At 43.5% G+C, this 25052-nt stretch overlaps 1 protein-coding gene across 1 annotated transcript; it reads right to left on the bottom strand.

Moving 5' to 3' along the window:
* Nucleotides 1-2401: 2401 nt before the first annotated feature.
* Nucleotides 2402-7372, bottom strand: LOC131888690 (toll-like receptor Tollo). Its single transcript, XM_059237609.1, has 2 exons — nucleotides 5281-7372; nucleotides 2402-4686 (listed from the first exon to the last, which is right to left on the bottom strand). Exons 1-2 carry the CDS (start codon nucleotides 7190-7192, stop codon nucleotides 2489-2491), a joined length of 4110 nt encoding a protein of 1369 aa, XP_059093592.1. The 5' UTR covers nucleotides 7193-7372; the 3' UTR covers nucleotides 2402-2488.
* Between the last annotated feature and the right edge of the window lie 17680 nt (nucleotides 7373-25052).

The raw sequence follows: 25052 nt of genomic DNA, 5'->3' as shown, positions 1-25052 counted from the left end.
CAAATACTCGAACACTCAAATATAGTCACAATGAATAGTTCTCCTCTATCTGCGTCTAAGGTTTCACTAATGGTTCGAGGATTCCAGATACCACTTTGTACATTTTGTACATTGTGCAGTCAATGAAGCCAGCTGTCCGCACAAGTTCGCGAGAGACAGCGAAAGTTTGCCGTTTGTATAAACGAGAAACAAAATGCTGGAAACTTCATCTCAATTTACTCCCAAGTCCAATAACCATGTACGGATGGACGGCGGACCTACTACGCACGACGGATAGCCATCATCCAACCTACCAACCAACCAACGAGGTGTATACCATGCAGACGTTGTGCTAATATTGACTTGGAGATATTTATTGACCAAGCTTTGCTTGGTAATTCACTATTGAAAAGCGAGTCGTCCGGTTTCAGAAAAGACTCGTGAGCTTCATTCGTGGACAACAGTCTCAACTGAAAAGCTTCTTGAGTCCACATGTTTCGGGAATGCAGTGTTTCTAAGCTGCCATTCAAGCTAGTTTTGAATTTCGTCCAAATGCAGTTAACGGGGTTATCTTATCCGACGACGGATATCTTACTATCCCGGATGGACTAAATGACTTCTTAAGACTCAAGCGACATTGTTGAGGATTTGGTGGTGGTGGTAATAGTAGTAGTACTAATCGGAGAGTTTGCTTCTTTTTGGTGGACTAGACGATGAAGACGACTTCATCTAGCCCTTGACGTCTAGGCAGGAATGGCATAGCCGCTGGTCTATCGCGTGGACAGACACGAATTGAACGTCATTAAATTACCTCCTTCCAGGACGTATATGGAAATCAAGTTCGTTTTTCCAAAGGGTTCTGACGGGCTTGCGAATGGCCATATCGATTTAATCGGAGGCATATTAATGACCTCCGGGCTGCCAGCCGACAGGGATCATTAGAGTTTCGGCCCAATTAGGGGACAGTTGTGCCCCATTCCACATCGATCTTCTTTCTTTCGTTCCTCCGTTTCATTTCGTTTCCTTCCAACCCTTCTTCTTCTTCTTCTACTTCTTCATTCCCGATGCCAAATTATACGTGCGAGTTTTGAGGAAGATGCCATTTGTGTCTAATGAGGGTTGATTGCCCACATGATGGAGATTTCAAGCCTACGTACTAGAGGTATCAGGGGTGTAGTAGTAGTAGTAGTATTGTACATAGCATAACATGGAGGGACTGCCAGTCAGTCGCCAGGCACGTTGGAGCTAATGAAAATTAATCGTCCTCCTGTCTTGTTGTCTGGGATAAGGTTTCCACTTTCAAAAACACCTTCAATCTGAACTAAAGCCCAGGTGGATGAGTGAATGGCGAAGATCATTGATTCTTGAAACGGACTGCTTATTATCTAGCTCGCGTGAGTCGAGTTCAAAGAGTCGCCAACCAAGTCTCTTGGGTTCTAATTAAATCAAGAAATCACTGATTAGCCACGCCATTCAATCAACACGACCATTTGGGCACCATTTTCGTGCCAAGATCCTGTTGGAGATATACCTTGGACCCGATCAGGACTGTGCGATTATATTGTTCAAGCTCACCATCAGAATGCGGGGACCAAAATTCGACGACGACGACTCAATGAAAATGACGCGTTTGATGACAGACTAGAGCGAATGCCTTTGACAGGATCACACAGGGAAATCTCTTCGTTAATTTTTTTAATCCTAAATGTGCGGAGAATTGGATTGGCTGACGGACAACTCCGTTGCTCCCTATTAATAGAAAACCATAGGCTCTTAAATGAATTCCGACAGCAACCACCCAAGTCGATCAACCAAGAGACATATCGGAGATTATGAGCGCGTTCTATCCGAGGCAAGTCCATCTAAATTCATTAAGACACAGAATGATGAAGACATATCCGACAAAATTGCAAGTATCTTGGATTTTTCCCCGGAACAAAAAAAGCACTTGCAGGACGTCAATAGCTGGTGAATAAGCATGCGAGATGGCCATAGTTTCTTTGATTTGTTCCTTCCTTTCTCTCTTTGATTCCTGTTTTGCTTGCTTGATTCCAGCTCATTGAATATTCAGGTCTCGATTTTATGACTTCCATGGCGCGATCAGGCATTTATTCTTTTCCTTTCTTTGCTTTCAAAGCTGACTAACCCAATGCATGCAGGCACGAAGAAAGACGGTTCAGTGGATGGATGGAGGAGAAGCATTGTCTAGCTACGAGTCAACCACTACGGTAAACACAATACTTCTACTTCTACTCGTACTTGTACTGCTACAACCACATGCGATTGGGTCAATATTCCGAGAACCTTTGTTCACACACGAACAGAACAACGTACTCTTTCTCCAACTTAGGAAAATCATCTTGTCGAGCAAATCGAGGCAACACTTCCCCCGGGGAACGAATGAACTGGACTTCTGCACAAGTGTGGCAAGATTTCAATGATTTATTTCAAGACTAGAATGATAAAGATTTGAATCTAAATAAGTTATTTCTGACACACATAAAAAAGCTCAAACAATGTATTCCTCTCCTTGATTGGAGAGCAACTGCGTTCCACTTGAAGTGGAATGGGAATGCTCGTGGAAATATTGATTGGGAATGGGTGTGGTCACCGTCGACCGAGGGGCAATGATATTATTCAGCAATAATGCTGATTTCTGTTGATGGCTAATTTGTCGGGGACTGCTGGAATGGTCCAGCGTTCGGAGTAGGAACTTATTGGGCTCCAAGGATTGGTAGATATGGTCCTTGTCGGAGATGCTTTGATACACGTTCTCCCCATAGAGAGAGGAAATGGTGGGGCTTCCGTTGGCCAAGCCCTCTGACCTTCCATATGCATGCTGATGCTGCTGTTGATAGGGCTGTTGTGAGTGGTGGGGTTGATAGTGAGGGTGTTGGTGATATTGGAGACTTTCCAACGCTTTCCTGTCGCCATAGACCAAGTTGGAGGGGGAAAGAAGGGAGGGGATGAGGGAAGATGAGGAAGTCACCGAAGTGGAGGCGGGGTTGTGGTGGTGGTGGGGTGTGAGGCCGGTAACAGCCTGACGATATTGGTTACGGAGGGTGATATTTCTTTGGAATGTCTGAAAGGCCGACTCGGGCAAGAAGAACTTGAGTTTCTGTAAGAACCCCGCTGAACCCCAACGAATGAAGGGAAAAGATTTGTAATACGAGGCCAGGTCGGCGTCTGAATTGATCTCACTCTCGGAGAGGTCCTCGATCGTGAGAAAAATCACTTTTCCATTGTCTTTGAGGGCATTCCTCAAAGGGATCTTGACTTGAGGCCAATCCACGGTCAAGTAGGCCCTCGAGAGAACGACCAATACTCGAGTGCTGGACTCGGTGGCCACGGACACCGTATCGTACAATGAGACATTCGATGGGAAGTCCCTTTGGTGGAGACAGAGCTTGTAGGATGTGCTCCCTTGCTCCAAAGTAGGTGCAAGGGTCTGGTCGACAAAATCAGTGTCTTGCATCGAGTAGCTGATGTAGACGTCAAAAAGTTTGCCTTGGGAATAGGTGGAACTGGTAGATTGGGCCGACGAGGAGCTGGCTCCGCTTCGTTGTTCGTAGATATCCGAGGACTTATTGTACAACCAAGCAATGATGTTCGCTCTAAATACGAAGATGGCAAAGAATCCCAGGACGAGGACACACACAGCCACTACGATGGGTACCAAGATGGTTGCCAAGTTCAGGGTGGACGAATCTCTCTCTGGTACCGAGCTGCCATTGTTCTGCTCGAGATAGGATCCTTGGCTTTGACTGCAAAGGATCCCACTCTCTCCCAGAGAATTCTCGTCAATGATGTTATCGCTCACACATTGAACCAAGTCGTAATCAGGAATGATTCTGTGGTTCTTCTCCAAGAAATCGTTGAATGGCTGAATGAAATTGCATTCACACGACCAAGTATTTCGTGAGAGGGTGAGCCCCCGGAGATCAGGGTTGTCATAGAGTCTCCAAACCGGGAAAATGGTCAGCAGATTGCCATCCAGAGTGAGAGTGACCAGGTTCATCAAAGCTTGGAATGCCACTTCATGGATGAACACCAGGTCATTATTGTGCAAGTACAACTCGCGGAGATTCCTCAGAGAGTTGAACTCGCTTCCCATTATCTCACCAATGTTGTTGTCTTCTAAATGGAGCACTTCCAGGTTGTCCAGTCCGGCAAAGGTCTTGTTGCCCAAACTGATGATGTTGCTGCCATTCAAATAAAGCTCTTTCACATTGTCCCGACCCAGGAAGCTTTGGGTGTCCAAGTGTTGAAGATTGTTACCATCCAATCGAACCTCGGTGGCGTCCAAAGGAACCAGCAATGGAACACTGTGGTGCTCGCGACCCGAGCATTGGACGATATTTTGGGACCACTTCTGGTCATGGAAACACCTGCATCCATCTGGGCATTGGAACCGACAGTCACAGGCGTAGAAGTCGCAACACATGCATTGGGCTGAGCAATGGGCGGTGTACGGGCACAAGAAGTCGCTTCCTGGTACCAGAATTAAAGGCATGACTTGATTTGAACGAGTTGGCACGGAGCATTCCAACTCATTGATGTCGGAGACTCGACCAAATCCCGCCGTCGATTGTGGTTGGTCATCACGGCTTCCTTCATCCCTGCCGACAACAGTGACTTCTTCGCCAAGCCAGGCTAATTGACAATCGCATTTGAGCGGATTAGATGCCAAAGCAAATTGTGGTTGATCTATGGAGAGAGAAGAAGAAAAAGCGACGTTAGTCAGACGAACTGGCTGAGGAGTAACGCGGAGCTAGCTTGCGAGCTCTGCATTTCTTGTGGCGTCTTGGCTTGGGCCAAAAGGTTTTGGGCGTGAAAAACGGATTAATTTTTGGAGACGGCAGAGAAGTGCTAATGGATGGGAGTGATAAAAAAGCTCGGAGAAAGTGTGATTTATGGGGATACTTGTCATTGGGAGAAGGGTAGAGAGAAAACCCGAAGCCTCAAAAGCAAATACTGGTTGGCTTCAAAGCTCGCTAAAAATCAATTCGGCCCTAGTTAGTGGTGCATTTGCGAAGAAAGGGTTCTTGTTCTGTATGCATGTTGGGTTCCAGTCCAATATTTCCAGTTTCGACCCCCCCTCTCCCCCTACCAGTGCGTGGTGTAGAAGGTACTAAAGATTTACAAGCACATGCACTCCCTTCTTCCCCGTCTATTTTTTCTGAACGCCACAAATGGAGGGAGTAGTGTTCACCTAGCTGATGTGTACATATGTATAGAAGGTATCAAGCAAGTGCTCTTCTAAAGTGGGCATTTTAAGAGCGCAAGACGTTTTCTGCTCACCTTGATGTCTGCTGGCGGAACGCAACGAGTCTCGGTACAGACTCTGAATGCCATTATGTCTCAGATCGACCATTTTCAGCTCCTCAAGCTTCCCAAATGTGAATGGCTCAATCTTGTCCAGTTCATTGCTATTCATGTCAATGTGCTCGAGGCTATTGGGAAAGGAATCCACGGTGAGGACGCGGATCTTGTTATGGGCGGCTTGCAGAGTCCTGATGCCGAAGTTTCGGAGATTGTAAAAGTTTCCCAGCTCGCTCACCGAGTTGTGGCTCATGTCCAACCATTCCAAGGAGGTGGGGATGAAGGCATAATCGAACCATTGGAGGGAATTGCTCGAGATGTTCAACCACTGGAGTTGGCGAAGGGAAGCTACCAGACCGTTAATATCCTCTAAACGATTATTGTCCAATCTCAGAGCACGTAAATTTTGAAGGCGATGAAATGCTCCACCTTCCAAAGACGAGATTTGATTGTGAGCCAAGTTCAGGATGTGAATATTGGTCACGTTTTCAAAGGTTTGATTACTGATTGTTGAGATTTGATTTCCTGCTAAACGCAAACCGTACAAGTTGGCCAAACCCCCTAAATCACGAGGATTAATTTCCTTGATTTGGTTGTCGCCCAGATCAATGGTCTTGAGATTGGCCGCAGAGCTGCTGATGAATTCCGGAACCGATTTAAGCTGGTTGTTGCTCAGAGTCAAATCAGTGAGGGAGGGCAGGGGTTCAATCATTCCGATGGATTTGATTTTGTTATGCTCCATGGACAGCGAGCTGAGTTGAGACAACCCGCTCATCATGTCCGATGACAGTTCTTCAATCTCGTTGAATGACAGGGCCAAAATGTTCAAATTAACAAGGGAGTTGAAGCCCTGGCTCTTGACGATATGGATGTTGTTGTGCTGAAGATTGAGGCTGCGCAAGCTTGCAAGATGCTGAAACGTGGTGTCTTCGATCTTGGTCATTTCGTTCCAGGATAAATCCAAAACTTGGAGATTCTTCAAGCCTGAGAAAGTGTCTTTCGAGAGAAGATGACTCGAGATGGCGTTCCGAGATAAGTTCAATACAACGAGGTTGCTCAGACCTTCAAAGATACCAGAGGGTAAGAGAGTTAAAGAGTTGTTTTGCAGCTCCAGTCTGTGCAGGGATTGGCTCCTATTGAAAATGGTGGGAGGCAGGGCAGCCAATTGATTGTCAGAGAGGTTAAGCTCTTCCAAATTGGTAAGGGATTCCAAGGATCGATCCCCCATGATGCTGATTCGGTTTCCAGCCAAGCTCAGCTTCGTCAGATTTGGTGTTTGTATCAAGTCACCATCTTGAATGGACCCAATATGGTTATTAGAGAGGTCCAATGAGTTCAAAGTAGTCCTGCAACCCTTTCGAGAGGAAAGTCCTAGATCGGAAACCTCCAAAAGATGATTGTTCGAGAAATTAGCCTCCAACAGCTTGGACATGGAGCAAAGTACCTCGGAAGGCATCGACCAAATGTTGTTGTGGGCTAAATCTAGGCTCTGGACATGCTCGAGGTTTTGAAAACTGTGAGCATCTACCTCCATAAGAACAGAGGACCATTCAGAGTTATGACTTTGAATGGTCAATTGTCGCAAATTGGTCAGGCCCGAGAAAGTTCGGGAGGGGACTTGACGAAGCTTACAAAACTGAATATCCAGCGACTCCAAGAAAGGCAGGTTCCCAAATTGTTCAGACTTCAGCTGGGACTCGGTGAAGAACGTATCGGTACACTTGACATGGATCTTCTTGGCTTGTGAGAAATCGGTATTCTGCGGAGGCTGAGGATCGCTCAAGGAGTTCATATGGCACACAATCGTTTGCCCATTTTCTTGATACTCACAAGCCAGCGACGACACACTTAGGAAGCACACAACTGCAATCGCAATCACTTTCCTCTCCATTATGACTGTTCTCAAATTCTTGTTGGAAGCACCATAGCCTTTTGAGGCGTAGATCTCATCAAATGTTCTGGGTAGAGCACTAGTAATGGTGTTGCTCACAAGTACAGACGGGTCTTCACTCTATCGTGGCCAATCGGCAACTGCTGAGATTTCTGAACGAGATTCTCTTGTGAGCACATTGCACTCCAACCATGAGCTAACCCTCGATCCGTGTCTTTTGTGCCTTCCCAAAATGAGCAGTTCAAATTCTCGCACAAGAGATGAGTTGGGCGAGAAGCGTTTCGGGGGTCGAGCAATCCTGGATGGATGGAAGACTGAAATCAGTCTGGTTAGCTGTTGCCCCGGCCGGAATCGAGTGGATTGAGGTGGAACGTGGACGCTGGAAGAGTAGTAGTAAGCTGATCATCATGAGCAGTCCCCTGGCCGGCACCATAGGAGAGCGCTCTCGGTCACGACCGTGATTCCTTGGCCAAATCTTGGCATTCTCCGTGTTGTGGTGGAAATTTTTGGATTGTGGTGCGACCGTGACTCCCCTCGTTTACATTTGATCAACAATATTGACTACCCTTTAACGTGGCTCACAGTGAGTGGTCCGAAGGCATCCAGAAGTGGCAGGGGGTACTTGACGTTGTTTCCCACTGAATACTTGGAGCCATGGTCCAATGGTGGCTGAAAAAAGGAATACCGACTTGTTGGAAATTTGACTTGGGCACCAGGACCCAGAGTTGATCAGGCTGATTCCGAATACCACCAAGGAAAAGAGATGTTGACAAATGCCATGGTTCGGTGAAACGTGACCTCCCCCAGTCTTGTTTTAGGGTTTTCCTAGTTTATGCTCGAGTGATTCGGTTACTTATTTTTTTTGGTTCATGGTTCTTGAACACAAGGGAGCTGTGGACCATTATCTTGATACAGCCACCGTATCGAAGGCGAAATGAGCATCCTTGTCCTTCTCTAATCCCATAATTCGCACCTGCTCTTGTATCCTTGATCAATGAACACCCATGGTCAGAGATCATCGAGATAAGGCATGGAACAAACACCTCGAATCTTGGGACGAATTCAGCACCGGCTCTAATGAACAATAGAGGCAGATGTGACACTTGCCAAAGGGTTCGTGGTAATCCTTCAAGAATAGCCATGAACTTGTTTGTGAGATGACATCTCCCCGAGCAAGAACTTGACCAGAAGATGCGAACGTGATTGTGGCGTACTCTTGTAGTGGCATTCACAGGTTCGTCCGTTCGAACTGAATATTCAAGGGCCAATCAAATCAGTATGTAGACAAAGGTAGTTCAGGTCAAGTGTAGAGAACCTTAATCATGACACCCTCAAATTATGAATACCAAACCAGGCCATGGAAGATGAATGAACCACCTCAGGACATGCCACAAGATGTTGGCATAACAATAGGCAGGTGCTGGAGAAGAACTTACAGAAATGTTGCCTCTCAATGACTCCCCCAAAGTCCCCTATGGAGAGATCTTTACAAGATTGGCCGAGACTCGACCAGAGCATACCACATCAAATCATCGGCCATTATTCCTTCTTGAATGGATGGTGACCGGATTCCGAGACTGATCTGAAAGATGCGCCAAATTCTGACTCCGGGACCGAGAATAATGGCCAATCAGATCGAATTGGCCATTCATAACCGTGGTGCGAGCTCACTTTGTCTCCAAAGATCCCCGAGATTCGAGATGATCATCCAACGGAATATTTCATGTCAAAATTTCAAGTGCAAAAGTGCACCCACAATCCTAATCTAGAGATGTCATTTCCTGATTTGATCAGAGGAGTCATCTTGAGCGATTGAGTATTGCCTGGAAGAACCAACCGTTTCGATGGATGCGTCCTCCAGATCAACTTACTTAAAGTTTACAGCTTACACCTTACAGTGTCAAGAGGGTGGTTGGGTTGGCTGGTTGTAGTCCATCTCAAAGGTATCTCAGTAGGGGTAGTTTTTCTTTCCTCGAGATTTATGAATCGTCACACCATGGGTGATATGCGTTCGGCTCTCCCAAAAAGTTTTGAGCAAAAGCCAACCAACAATCCAACCAACCAACCCACCGACTCGACAAACCCGAGTGTTCATTCCCAGATCACTGACTTTGGGACAACAATACTGGAATATCTTCCAAAGACTGGTTGTTTGGTGACACTCGGCTCAAAGAGCTTCCACAGCACCGTCACCTTTGGAGAATTATCACGCCGCGTTTTTGTATTTTGAATGTGGAATGGAGAATGGATGGGGAGAGTTTGATGCCCCGAACCATGATGAAGGTCAATGACGGTGTTGGGGCCGGTCAAAAATTTGTTACCAGAAAGAACTGCAATTATGTTAGAGGGTTATCACAAGAAGGATCTGACTCTACTGATCTGTGATTGAGCATATGCCTTGGGCTGAGAGGGTGGTCTGGTCTTGTCTTGGTGCTCTAAAACACGTGAGCTCGTGAGTCCATTCACTCAACAACCCGGGAACATGTTTGCAATGAATTTATGGCTCTTATTTTACTGTGCTGTGAATTGCAAACTACTTATCGTTGGTATTCAAAGCGCTTTGGCATCGGAGGCCCCTTGCAAATATTCAGGAATCTATTTGAAGTGACATTGGGTTCGTGCCACGAATTTCCCCTTCCAAGAATAGAGCTGGAAAAACAAATCATAAATCACGAGACCAATGCCAACAAGCTGCATTTTCACTCTGCGTGTGACTAATTCCAATTTGTTCAAACCTACCCCTACCGCCACACTGGGGATGCTGGCTCCAGTCATAGTGTACCGTGTATAGCCTTTGCCCCGAAAAGCAATCCAATTTGTTCAAGCTCTATTTTTAAATCCCTTCATGTGCTCCCTTCCAATGTTGCCTTACCCATTCCGTCCGAGCTTGGGTCACTTTGAGAGAAATACTCTTTTTGACGCATTCCTGACGTGCTATCAAGCACTTATCACCATGCTAGTCGTCTCCTAATCCCACCACATTCACTATCAAAAATTCATTGTTCTTTCCATATCTTTTCAAAGAGAATTTGCAATTTTTCACTCTTAACTAGAAGGTTAAAAGTCAATAACTTGTTTGATTATGTTAAGTCATAGCTTTTGGGCTTGAGCACTGTTTCCAAAGCAGTTTTTGTCAGTGTTGATCTCTAAGTTAAAGATTCGCGTGCTGTTTGCTCTCTTCATGTCCACGAAATCGTGGCTGATTTCTCGGGTTTAAACTCCTTTGCTAGAGGCGCATTTCAATCGGAATCTTCATTCCAACTCTGCATGGACACCGCTGGCCAAGCTGGCCTGCTCCAGGAGCCAGTGGCCACCACATCTCGAGATATCATGAGAAAGATATGAGCTTTGAACTGTCAAAACAAAGAGGTATGCCCCCCTCCCGACCTCCGCGCCAACCAAAATGCGAACAATTCCCTAGAGAGAGACACAGAAAGAAAGAGGTTCAGGGCCAAGAGAACGTGTTCAGGATCATCTAGGTAGCAAACTTGAAATGCTCCGTCAAGCCTTTGAACTCCGATGAAGCAGAGTGGAGGTCAACAGAAGCGAGATAAAAACCTTCAGTCGGCATATCCTTGGATATTGAATTAAGTAAACAATTATGTTTTTGTCTTATTCCTTTAGTGGAATTTGAGTAGAGCTCGTACAAGGTGGCCTGAAATAATGGTAATGAATTGATTTGATATTTGTGTACAAGTTCTGATAGAAACGGCAATTGCATTTTAAAAAGTATTTAGAAAAACGTCCTAGGAAAACGCTCGATATGAATCACTCGAAATGGTCTTCATTTGCATCAATTAGAGCCCCATCCGAACCCCATCAAAGTTGGTGTAAGAGAACAACAAGCTATGCTAATCTCACTCGTCATAGCTTCCAAATATTTCCCAACCAGAGCCGGCTGATTGTGGCTCCTGTCTCTTTGAGCATATCTTTTTGGAGAGAACCTTGACAGATAGCCAAGGTTCAAGTATGTATGCGTGAAATATTTTTTGAATGCTTGATCGATACGTGTTTTAAGGGTAAAGGAGAAATTTCAGTTATTTCTGGCCACCCTGTATGACAAGAAGTTAACTAAATTCAGGAAAGGTATTTTGCGTTCTTAAATGTCTGGTTGTGAGATCTTGTATCAAGTTATCATTGTCTGGTGAACAACAAACAATATAAAGTGACATGACTTTTACTTATCTTCAGTGACCAGCAATTTATGGGCATATGAAAGATTATACCACACACTTTAGGAGTGCGAAATGAAATGAGAGCAAATGTTAAGTTTTTTTAGTCAAGGCCTTGCTAAGCCAAACCATTTTTTTCAGAGTTTGTCCCAGAGTTTAGCAATGTCGTGCATTATTTGGCAACTTTTTCAAAGTGGCATGACTTGAGTAACACTTGAATGTCTTTAGTTAAACATGGACACCAAGCCTCATCGGCAAATTCCAAATGATTTTAGATCAATATGTTGTGGATGCCGACTAAAACTTTGCCCAAGAATCCTAATTACTGTCTTGGTTACCATTCCAATGTGGGGCGAGGCCTGTAAATTATGATCATTCTAAATTAGATACAACCACTTTAAAAAACAATGACTGTTCATTGTATACGTGAGATTAACCTTAGACTCCTGCGGATACATTAGCAAAAATATTAGAGCAAAATTTCTTGTAGCCGGTACAAATATTTCATTCTAAATTTGCTGCTAAATGACAAGTCAAACGTAGGAACCTATTGTCATGAAATGTCGAAGGTTAATTTCAATTGGGCCTTCCTTTGCCTGAAGTATTTCTGCCTTTTGCATAAAATTGCAGAAATGTGGCGATTCTACAATCATCACCTAAAACGCAATTTTTAACCATTGATGTACGTAAATAAAATGAAACACTTTAGAGGAAATCTCCCTTTTCAAGAATACTTTTTATGTCGACTAGCGATTGGATTCAACAAGTAAAATATGGGTGAAAAACTAATATTAGGCGGTCAAAACCAGGACTTCGTTCCTTCATCACTCCTTATCAAAAAAATAATGGAGTGAGCCGTTGCGATCCCTTTTTACGTAATAAAACCGATTTTTCAGGATCAATCGGTGCTTCCTCATCATGGTTATGGATTTTTAAAAGTTAAGGATTGAAGATGCTCCCAAAACAAAGGATGTAAATTGATCTCAAGAGTGCAAAATTGAAAGTAAAAATTTGAAAAAACGTTGATGAAAAAGCCTAAGGGAGTACAACTTGATGTGTCATGAGCAGAAAAGTAGAATTGTGGATCTTCCTAAGCCAAGAACAAACAACAAAACAGAGTGCAAAATTACAGTTAACATTGTTAAACGATGGAAAAAGTAAGAGCACAAACGAACTCATTTTTTTGGGCTGCACACATGATGGTGATAATGTGGTTCATCCATTTTTACTTTATACTGTTTGTCTTTGAAGGGATTGAAGCAATGTGACAATGAATCATGTCGAGCTTAGGAAATATCTTGAAGAGATCGGAAAAAAAGAAACATTTTCAAGTATTTTTGGGACGTTACGATCTTATCATTTTAGAAAAATAAAAAGTGACTACACTACATGGCGTTGCATAGGTTAAAAGTAAGTAGTTCCGATGTGAGCCATTGGTTTGCATTTTTCTCTACTTGAAACTGTGCCTGTTTACTCTCAATTTCGTACGTTATACTTTGGATCATTTGAACATCTGGATCAAAAGTTAGCCTCCCTTAAAGTGCAGTACATAAAAGGGCACAGAATAAATGGTTTGGACTTTTTCTAGTTATCAATTACAGCAAGAGGGCTGGCAAATTCTTTCATTATACAGAATGTAAAGAGTTAAGCACTAAAATGTTTGAGAGGGCATAACTTTTGATCCAGTGGTTCGATCGAGTGAAAATCGAAATTAATAGTTCAAGAGCCGTGGGTTCAGTCTTATTTGAAGAGATACACTTGGCGTCCACTTGATTCCGTTAGTTCTCAGTGTTAGTTATTAGCTCTCTCATCCCGTTCATACAGTATTCCATTGGTTCATGTTCAATTATAAGAAATAACGGATTTTTCAAGCAATCGTTTGTTTCGATTCCGGGACATTGTCTAAGACCGCTGTAAGATCCTGAACACTCTCCCCAAAATGCGATTTTGATCATCTTGCAACCCGAAATGTCGACGTCTGAGGAATTCCAAGATCTCCTCTCGGAAATAGTGGTTAGCGTGTCATACCGAACTAACTTGGTGTGGCGTCATCGGTTCGATCCCAGGTCTTGCCTAACCAAACACTCGAATAGTGGCCATTCTGAGTAAGTAACCCTCATCCAGCGAAATGGAGTGAAGTCAAGCCATTGTAGAAATTGTTCTTAGACGACGTTCGTGATATTAATAGTGTCTATGATAAAAATGATCACCATAAATATTCAAAAAGGTGTCCGCACATTATATGAATTGGTCAAATGCGATATAACCTCGACAAACGCAATCTTTATTTCGGAACTAACAAAATGTTGTATTAAATGCTACAAGGCGGTTATTTGCTTGCGGTCACTCAAGTCGTCAATGTCCATTCTGGTTGCAAAATACACAATGTGATCTCACCCGGTCTGTGAGCTAATAAATCTGTAAATGGTGGAAGACTCAACAGCTCAAAAAGAAATATTGTGGGAGTTGTCCGTTTCTGCACTTCTTGAACTATCTTGAATCGTGATTTTGGGTTGTAAATCATACAGGTGACCATGAATTTTAATGGACATGTCTGGGTTCAATTGGGTCACTTCCAAACCAGGAGATCTTTCAATTTTGACTAATGACTTTGGCCCTCCGCTCAATTGACAACGATATTTGCTGGACTTATCAGATCAATCGTAACCAAGTAAAGTGAGACGCACTGCATCATTTTTAAAATGAAATGTCAAGGAGGACAATTCAATCGGGTTGGTTCATCTTTGACAAATGGAAGAAACCCTCTGAAGATAAGACTCAAGAGAATAATTCACTTCACAAGAAGCGGAATAAAAACGCTTTTTACGAATAATAATTCTCGCAACCTTTGAAAAAGACTCTTTTTCACTAAAAACCCTAGACTACCTGTAATAATATGATGTTTCTGGTCTTTTATTCCACATCCATATATATCCATATATATGACCTTTACACCTTCTTTCGCTTGCTACTCTCCCTCGATCTCCATAGAACAATTATTTCAATTTCAATCAACACTTCCATGATCATTCTTCCATTCTACATTCAACAAAAAAGTTCCACATACTCGAATCCATCGGTCCACTCCATTACACCAATTGCTGATGTGAAATCTCGTTATGAGAACTTTGGTTATAGGAACAGCCCTGATATGAGCACCATTTTTATTGAAACCGTTTTTTGTTTTCCATTTATTTTGGTTACACGAACCAACCCAAGAAGCGGAACCCGTACCCTGTATCTTTTGGGGAATTTTGAATTTTTTCTTCATACATGTGCCTTTCTCGTTAATCAGTCAAAAGTAAATTTGAGATGTTAAATTTCATCCAGAGATTTCATCAAAAAAAAAATCACGTGGATAGTTTGACATTTCAAGATGTTGGGAAGAGCAAAACCCCTCCAGCCAATTTTCGCGACTGTTTGGAGGTTCCTATATCCGCATTTCACTGTATTTTTTACGTATTCCATTTTAGTCATGAAGTGTTCCCACGCTTAAAAGAGTCCCTTACGTGGATAGTAACGTCTCTGAATTAAGGGATGAAAAACAAAATTCACATTTTTTGGACAATCCCAAAAATTAAGGGAATTCTAGACTCTGCTGATTTCATGGGCATTTTACGGCCGAGATTAATGTCAACTTGGAAAGATCAGGAGATTAATTATCTAAAAATAGCTTAACAATGAATATACAGGCCTAAAAAAACAGAACAGTAAAATAAGTGCCACCCATTCCTTTTTTTTGATGAACTTATATTTAGTTAGCAACATTGATATGAATGAAACAACAGATTGGCCGAAATGGTAATATATTAGAATAATTGGCTAGTACTAATGTTTATGATTGTGGCTATTTTGGCCATTCTGCCAAAAAATGCAGACATTTTCCTTCAATTGGACAAATTATCTGCCTGTTTCCTAAACATTTCCTTTCTTCATTGTCTTTACCATGTTGAACTTCTCCTATTGTTTACAAACCGAACTTTTTTCTCATTCAAAAAGTGCACTCTAAGGTTGGCATTTTCGATCAGCCAACAATCAAGGGCTAATCTGATCTGCCAAATAAAAGTCGTTGGCTGACCATCTATCATAAAAAGTGGAAGTGGTTAAGAAATAGAAAATGTTTGACTCTCATGTGCATTTTAGTAAAGCTTAGATTCTCTTCAGCGGTTAGCCCGCGATAAAACAAGCAAAATAATTAAGGAGTCGGTAAATCTGAACTCTAATAACAAAATATCATGAATACACCCTTACTTGAGACTGTTCTTTTTTCATATTCGAAGAGAGCTTGAAAGGTTGAGCATGGTCCTGAGGATCAGTTTCGTTTAACGGGATTTTCTCTCCAGACTTTTTTATGAGAAAATGTCTGAGAAAGATGTTGCATCAGACACAACCCCGAGGGTGAAGGAATCGGAGAACCTCTCCCTGGCATACTGCTCGATTAATATACTTGAAAGAAATGTGGAACAAGTGGAACAGCTTCAATCGAGCTCTTGTTTCAAATCATTTTGTGAACAAGGGTCACATATTTGTTGGACGTGTCCGAAAATTTACTCCAAGATTGACGCTCAGTTTTCATTGGGGTTCAGCCTTAACCCCATTCCAAGGCTTTCGGTTATATAGAGGGAGTCTCCCTAAAATGGGTTTTCAAAAGAGAACATTGTGCCATCACTTCCATTTTGGGGAAAAAGAGCCTGTCCTACGTATATAAAGAACGAACGGGTCGACCGCCTTTTGTTGATAATGGGGAAGATCGATTAGGTCTTTTGGGACAATTTCTTCAAGAGAAAACTGATGAGATCCATGCACACGGCAGTGCAGTACCACTCTGAGCAGCCTCCCATAGATAGGCCAAACTCACAGACATGCAGTGAACTTGGGGTCCAATAGATGTAGATTTGAAAAGCCCAGAATAATGTCCAAAGTTGACCTATAATATTTGACGTAAAGATGCTCATGTTCATTGGCATTTTGTGCAACGACATATCCTTTATTGTACCTTTGTCGCTTTGATTATTAGGTTGCGTGAGTGTTTGAATTCGGAACTTTGTCCTTTTGCTTGCAAGGGCGAGGAAAACTTCAACAAGCTGAATTTTGTGGAGGTGGTGCGAAACTGTTCTCAGATCTTTGAATTCTGTGATTTAAAACCCTGGGAGGACTGTGCTTTGGTGGTGGCAAATTTTCCGGGTCTGGGATGGCGAGAAGAAAAACTAGAGCGATCAGTGGAAGAGATAACTCAAGAAGACAATTATGGGAACTGGGTCATCTTCTCCAAACATTCTAGCACAATCACGTCTAACGCTCCTTCTTTTTTCATCGTCTTCCTTTCAATCACTCTGATTGGAAAGCCCTCGGAAAAATAGACACCGCTCCACTCCATTTTCAAATCCATGGAACCATGCAAGCCGGCATGATCCAATGATATGTTTACTTTCTCAGGCAAAAAAAAAAGATTGGAAAGTAAGAATAACCTTTTGACGCTTTGGAACACCACCCTGAAAAAGTCGCTTAAAAGGCGAACAGGAATGGGATTGTCGCCTTTTGAGTACGTGGAACGAACCAAGTGGTGACATTTTCAATATCTGAGCTTCCAGACGAGGATGGTCCAGATGTTCATGACCAAATGCCAAACGTCTGGGAGCCTCCGACCGATTCGTTGGAGAAGGTCCAGAAGGAGGCACGCTTTGATAAGATTATTGAGATATAAATTGCCCAGCAGCTCTTGGAACAATCGTGTGGACAGGGCTGAAATTGTGAGATTTTCTAGGACCATAAAAGCAGGAAGGAAATGGGAAAACGAGCTCGAACAAAGGGGTGGATAAAAGAGACCCGAAAAGAAGAAGAGGAGGAGGAGGAGGAGAAGGTGGAGGGACGCCATTCAGCTCGAGGGCACATGTTTCTTTTATTTCTTTGCCTTTTGCTCCCATTTTTGGACGTCTCTGTAACAAAAAGAACGTCCTTGCCATTCGATTTGAGGATGGCTCCGTCCGTTGTTCCTCATTGTTCCGCCTTTTTGGGGGAACCGGGGGATACTACGAACATGATCGAGTGTGGAAACAACACAATGTTTGCTAACCTTCGAATGCCACTGATTTGGCAAAAAACGAAAGGAAAAATAGAATCCCGTCCACCTGACAATTTTACCTCTGACCTTCTTCAAAATACGTTTTTTGCTGACTTCCTTCTCAGCGGGAGTTGCTTTGACTTGGTCATTCATAATGCATGGCTCACTGTATTTTTGTGGAAGGAACGACACTTTTCCAGGATTTTTTGCGCTCCACTTTGTTTGCCCGCAAGGATACCATTCATCCACGTACATTGTCGACTGGTTGTATGAAAAAGGATCTCAAGTTACTAATGACGTTGGAACACTTTCACAAACACGTTCGCTAGATTGGGGCGGCTGATTCAGTTTCTCTACTCAAAAGAAAAAAAATAGATCCCATGCATGGCAGCAAAGTTGCACAGGTTCCAAAGTCAGCGATTTCCCGTGGATGCTTACTTTCCTTTCAGTTTTAGCCAGATTGAGAAGGAACCACCCAGCATGAAAATGGGCTTGGGAAGAAGGATCTTCCATTCACACTCGGATTGTGGCATCCATCCATCCATCCCCTACCATTGGATAAGTGTATGTAGGCAATGTACGTTGTGGGATATGAATGGAAATGAGGGAGGGTATTTGGAAGATGGAAATCTTTTCTTTGGGGCTCTCTTGTCCAGCCGCTGAGATTTCTGGCATTTGGCCACCCCGTCGTCCCACGTATCCAGTCAATGGGAACTTGATATCCCTAAATGGATTGGAGGGATGGAACTTGGACCCCACTGACTCTCGTCATATTAAGGGGTTGAAGAGCTGAACAACTCCCATATCCAGGTCATCCATCCCCCATTCGAAAAAGGTCCACTTCTTAGCACTCGAAAATTACACGTGTCTGCTTTGAATTGAGATTGAAGAGAACATTTGTCAATAAGAAAAGTGTAAATCGAATGTCTTAGTAGGACATCGTTTTGAACAAGCATTGCAGGTTTTGCATTCAATTGAATTATTCAAAAACACACCAAGCTCTGACCAGGGTTTCAAACCAGAAATGCGAGTATTAATTTGTCATTGTGTATTGAATAATTGCCCTCTGAGTATCTTTCACGATTTGACTCGTCACGTATCCGCAATTTGTTTGATACATGACTCGACGTTTTGCTAATCTGCCAACTTGATACTATTTGCTGAACAACATTGACTGAAGGGTATTTTTGACAGAGGTATCCCTTATCGGCTGTTGGAGTAATTATGTCCTCATTTCTGGTAGAGTTTAAACGGTTGCCAATGTTAGCAACGGGTTTTGTAGCCACCGGTCAGGGTGTCAATATTGACTCATTGACGAGACTGAGAGACAACGTATTTACCCAACAAACAGTCGACTCACAAATTCAAACTCGCCACAGACAGATGAGCAAACATATCACTTCATCAGTCACTCCTTGACAAAACAATCAACTTCTGTTGAATTTTTATCTACTCTACTTATTGCCCACTGGACCTTTTTTTTAACCCTACTACTCCAGGCACCCTCTTTTCGATGATTCTCTCTCTGAAGAATGACCATGTTTTTGTTTCCTCTCTGGAGTGCTATGAAAAACAACCCTTCATTCTCGTTCGTCTGTCTGTAATACACTGCGATCATCCCTTTTTGCAATTGGATTTCTCGACATCACGCGATGAAAAATCGACTCGAGAAATCTGTGTTCAAAGCCGGCCAAGAACCCAAAGAATGGCGAGAGAACAGAGGATGAGGAGGGATCGAGGGACTTTGGAAGCAAAGGATTGAAGCGGCGTTTCCATTTGTTCTCGCTAATCCCGGAATCAACCTTAATTCCTCATGGCTGAGATCAGAGGGAGAAAGAGAGATGGAGTAGGAGAAAAAAGATTCCATTTCCTAATTGAACAAACAACTATAAGAAGTTATCAAGATCTCTTAAACAGACTCGAAAGATTCATTATTTTCCTGATTTATTTCACTGCTAACACAAGAAATATGGGCAAGTAAACCAACGGCCATTTGTGGAAATGAGGGTTTGATGCTCAGAATTGAAAAGTAATGATTGAAACTAATTGGAGAAATATATTAAATCCGGGGGCTTTATCTAATATCAGATATCAGGAGAGTTCAGAGTCTTTTGGTTCAAAGAGAGTAAGGATGGAACGGGAATGGACACACTTTCAATTTCAATCCCGACAATTTTCTACCCTAACCAACCTGGTGTCTTCAACATCTATGGACCTAAGGCTAGATTGTTTGAAGACATTTAACGCCTTTCAGTACTCAACTCAAGCCCATGAGAATCTGGCTTGCATTTTTACATTGAAGTGGCTAATTGAAAATGTCTACGTGTAAAAACCTCGGCCTGTCTACGTGAACTAAAAATTTTAGGCGCAACATTCGGTACATCTGTGAGTGTAAAGGCTGCTGGAGGTTATCTAGTCGCGCCACATTCCAGAGTTGATTGGAATCCGAGACTTCTAGTCTTAGGCCGGATTTTGGTGAGTCTTTACATACATGCCTAACAGGAAGTTCAGCTCACCAATTACAGCCTCCACTTCAAGCTTCCAAAACAAGTCGAAATCGAAAGTAGCCAACTCGTGTTACAGAATCAGGAAAAATGTGCTCAATCTGTGAACGATTGGGAGACCACAAAATTACCGTTTCCAAGGGTCATGTTCGGTGTCTGTGAACGAGTATATATGTGTCCTCATATGGGCCGACCCGAGTAGTTCAGGGGTGAATGAGAGAGAGAGGGGAAATGACAATCCCAGGAAATTACCAGTTGCGGAAAAAGCAAATTGGAAACTGAATTCCGCCAAGCCAATGAGTTCATTCTCCTCCTAAAAAAGGATAGAGCACCGGTTCAACAAAATACTGTGGAAATGATTTTTTCGACTTTGAGCGAGTGCCAACTATATCAAACTATTTGCTCGACGATTTCGCGAAAAGTGGGACAATAAAAAGGGTTGAGAGTCAAGTCTGAACAACACTTGAACTTGGTGAAGGAAATGAAGAGAACCCACCCACTGACAGTCACAACCAACCACCTTAAGTCTTATGAACACACTAAAGCCCAATCGTGGGTTTACCCTGGAAGCTCCGAGGAACCAAAGAGGGGGAGAACTGACGGGAAAGATAAAGAGAAGACTTGAACTGAATTTTGATTTGAAATGAGGATGGGAGTTTTAAAGGGAAAAAAGCGGCACTCGTTACTCGAAATGTCGAAGAATAGATATAAAAGCGCATCCATCCCCTCTTTGGAGCGATAAACCGGGGATATTCGTCTTCATTTAGCGTTTGACTTATGGGAAGACAAATGATTTGCAGGATTTCTTCAGCTTGTTGGCATAATGGAACATGACCATTGGAACGCTCCTTTCGAACTTGGCTTGGCGACGGTGGTGATCTTGGAAGTCGACCGTTCCCCTGCTCTTCATCATGGACTCATGGGACACTTGCAACCCTCCAATACTCCACCCTCTTGATCTGCAATCATATTTGTTCACAGAGTTGAGTCGAATGGATCCGGTCAAAGATGGCCCTTTCGTTCCATAATCCAAGACCATAGCCTGAAATCTACGATCGTGTATGTTTGCCTAATATATTTACTGGCTTGTCTTCTTCTCCTGTCCAGATCGGGTATAGCGAATCCAAGTGGATCCCATGGGTGATAACAAACAGCACTGGCCAATGGGTATTTTTCAGTCGGACTACCGGGTGGTCTGAGATGTGCACCTTATGGCAGACTTTGTTGTGTGCTATTTGGATCTCACTGTTTTGGGAGACCCTGTGCGTTGCTGAAGACACATCGGAATGGAATAAGGCGGGGAATAGAGTCTTCCTGGCTGAGACTTTCTCGAGTGGCCAGAGATTGATTGTTATGTTGTCCAGTGAGAGTTTTGTTTCCACCCCTCACACCCTCTCCATGTCGTGTTCCATTGTCTATTCCATTTCTTCCTTGCCTTGTTCGCCTTTTCTTGACTATTCATGCATTTTCACCTAGAGCGTAGATGACCACCTCCATGGAACGAATGCAGCCTTTATCAGAAGACGCCATTTCCGATGCAAAATTGAATTGACGAGAATTATTTCTTTTTTCATTTGGGTGATTCGTCGTCTTTGATTGAAACGATTTCCTTCCCACTTCAAACCCATTTCTCTGATCTCACTGGGCCATGCTATGGTATTACTTTCACACCAAAATAGCCTGGGTAAATCCCTTCTAAACCTCTCACAGTTTTATGTCGCACGTATCGTCTCTTCCGAGGTGGAACATGGAACAAGCCAAAGAAAACCTTCAATTTTAGCTGTGAAAAGAAAGATATCAGTGGCGCAAATCTCCTTGGTCAGCAAAAAGGGTGATCCTCCAAAGGAACCAAGGCACGAATAAGGGGGAGGAAAAAAAGCTGGCACAAAAGAGTGTTGGGAAGGCATTAACCGGATTTGACACAATACCAATGCGAACATGAAGCTTAAGGGGTCCGGTTTGCTGTCCGTTGTTACATGAGAGAGTGGTCAGTCTGTGCCTTGAAGTAGATACTTGAAACGAAGGTATTCGTCGGAGCACTTTTGCATGAAAAAGTAGAAAAAATAGGCGATGGTTGGTGGCTACGCCCTCCCATTTGACAGCGCTCTACACCCACTTAAATAGGGTCCAATTGTGTCATTTGCCTAGTTGGGATCTTTGTGGAAAATGAGACTGGTCTCACTTTTCCCAACCCCTTCACTCCTCTGCGAGTTTCACGCAGCCACGGATCCATTTTCCCCCTATCTTAGAACAGTTGGAGGTAACACTGGACTTCTAAAATACTCCTGTAATTGGAGCTTCTTCTAGCAATACCAAGAATGTTTCATATTTTGAAAACTGTCCAAGAGAAATTACTACTCATTGAAATGGGAGTCATGTTGTTTGAGTACCACATTTCATATTTAGGACCGGATACTGATGAATGTGATTGCTACCCCAAGATTCCTGTCCATCCAATCAAGCAGTCCCACGATCCGGGTTGGTATAGAAGCGGGAGATTTCGAAGGCTTTCAACGCTCTATCACAATGTTCCTGATCCACTATGGAACCAAATGGCAAGTAACCAGCACCCTTCAGGCTCTCACCCCTCAGTAATGCATAAGAGTGAAGGAGGAAGAGTTAACATCCACCCCTCCATTCCGTCACTCTCGCTCCTCGAACAAATGAATATTGGCTTCCTCAGAAGGATCCAAGTCAAAAAGAATCCCGCTTCAGCAGAAATCTAATGTGGCACCGAGCAATGGGCGGATATCCCCGTGAAGGGATGAAGAGGTCGAGGAACTGTGGAACGGTGGATGGGATCTCATTTGGCCTATAGGATTTTTGAGGACCTCTCAAAAAACGGAGGGGTGTGAGGAAACAAGAAAACGAAAGGGGGTTGTGGGGTGGGTAGGCTAATGGATCAAGTTTTCCACTTCTCCTATTCCCAAGTACAACTGTTTGGTTCTAAATTGAGATTGGATCATAACTCAGCTCACCTTCATGGCCCGATCCAAGATTTCTTCCCAGCTCTGCTTTTTGCGTTATAAATTAAGGTAAAAGGTGGAGCTAATCCCGATTTATGGGCCTCGAGGAATCCCATGGTTGGCCTTCCGTTTGTACCAAAGTGTAGAATCTCACCTCATTGAAAGGTGCACTTCCTTCTGTAATGCCCGTTAGAGAGCGTCCACGCTGCGGTTGCTCGGTTCTCAGCTCACTTGGTCGCTTGGGTTGGGTTGGTTGGTTGGTTGGTTGGTGGTCGGTGAATGGTCCTTTGGTCCAGCTGGATTTTATGGAACAAACACTACCGGATCCAGTTTTATATCCCGCAATATCTCAATCTAACGGCCCCCCCTTGGCGAGTTGATATTGCGGAAAGAAAAGGGAACCTGGATTGACCTTGAAGGTCACGAGCAATCCTGAGTTTGCATTTGCCTCATCATGCTTAGCCGTGAGACGAGAGAAGCTCCTATTTACTGCCTCAGCAATATGAATGAGTTACGAGGCGAATTGAGGCGAAAACGGAAAGGCATTTCATTACTGGAGAGACTCAGCGTTTTGTCATTCTTCTCTTCTCCACCCCAAGATCATTTATGCTGATTATACGACATGCTATAAGAGTGATGATTGCTAATAATCCAGCCATGAGTATTCGACAAGATTCGTAAATGAAGAGAAACGCCCCGACTGAGTTATTTCTTTTCACCCTAGCTCATTATTTCAAGAGGGACCTCGCTCTGGGTTAGTTCAAATGAAAGTTGCTTCATTATTCACTCTTCTGGGGTTGTGGAGCTTTCCTCGCAAGCATGGAAATGAGGACTTGACGTGTTTCTTATTCTCCCACGAGGTTCCCTTGGTCACCTCGAAACCTTGAAAGTTATCTCACCGACAACTTTCGTTGTCCAGCAGGACTATTTTTCCTCAGCTCTTAATAGACAGTGAGTGAGGGAAAGAACGGCCAAGAGAGAGTGAAGAAGAAGAGTCCCCCCTAGTTTAGTTCAATAGCCCTTCTCACGTTGCCGTTGGTATTGGTAGTTGGGTATTATCCTCACCTCGAAGTCGTTATGGCCCTAATGGTAATCATGAGGTTCCACGGCGACCTTGATTGCTGACAGAGATTCATATTCTTGAAACAATTTGGGAACGGAAGTGGAATTAGCCCAAAGGAAGTTATCCTTCATTGGCCTCGGTTCAGAACCCGAGGCTCTAAAAAGGACCTTAGAATGGTACCATGCTGTGTGTTCCAAAGTATCAATGCCAACCGAAATAGAGCACGAAACTTGATTGCGTTCTCCAATAAATCTCTATGATCATAAAAAGCGCTGCGGTTTTTCTGCCATTCGGGCGCAGGAAACGATTGCCTTGGCTGGGGTCTTAACCCAACCCAGGAGATCATCACGGAAATGAATATTTTTCCCCAAGTTCCTTCCAGGAAAGACACCGAGCAAGAAAATGCTCTTTGCTCGTCTTTTCATAAACCTTCTCGGCCTTTTTGTCCTTTCATTCCATAAGACGGGGAAGATAAAAGATCCCTTTCTTCCTGATTGACTTGGGGACTCTCGATTCGAAACGAGTCATTCCAGGCCAATTTGATGCCATTCGCGCCTTATTGATGGTTTGAAACGTAAACAAGGCCGAAAATGGAACAAGGACCATCAACACCCAACACCCTCCCAAATTCGGTTCTCAAGTCACTCACAAAAAGCATCCGTTAAGTTGCGGTGTTTTGTCCGTCCCTTATCGACATATCCGCACCTGCTTCTTGTTCCAGGTCCCTTCTCGCCATCTCGCTTGTTCCATTGAGCCACAGAGTAACATGGTCGGTCGGAACAAAAAACCCGTAGGAGTGAAGTCGCTGGAGGGGAATAGCTGAAGGAGGATCTTTTTACGGACATGGTGATTGAGGTATCTCGTTTTCTCCACAAAGTCTTTGGGCGGATTATTGGCAGATAGAAATGGGAAATGGCCCCGGTTGTTCAGTGGAGCTGAAAAATCATTCTTTCCTCAGGCTGATCTCATTAACTTAACTAACGAGCGAATATCGGACAAGGTTGGATCCCAATTCTCGCAACACATCACCAAGGATGAACTCGACTCCATGGGCAAGGAACCAAGGAGGAATGAGGCAGGATAAAAAAGGAAAA

Source organism: Tigriopus californicus, chromosome 10 (assembly GCF_007210705.1).
Source record: "Tigriopus californicus strain San Diego chromosome 10, Tcal_SD_v2.1, whole genome shotgun sequence".
Taxonomy (NCBI): Eukaryota; Metazoa; Arthropoda; class Copepoda; order Harpacticoida; family Harpacticidae; genus Tigriopus; species Tigriopus californicus.
This window is presented reverse-complemented; position numbering and strand designations above follow the sequence as displayed.

Excerpts from the sequence above, each read along its gene's own strand:
- LOC131888690 (XM_059237609.1), bottom strand. The coding sequence starts at position 7,192 with ATGGAGAGGAAAGTGATTGCGATTGCAGTTGTGTGCTTCCTAAGTGTG. Across the intron at positions 4,687-5,280 it reads TTCCGCCAGCAGACATCAAG|ATCAACCACAATTTGCTTTG; the intron begins GTGAGCAGAAAA and ends CTCTCTCCATAG.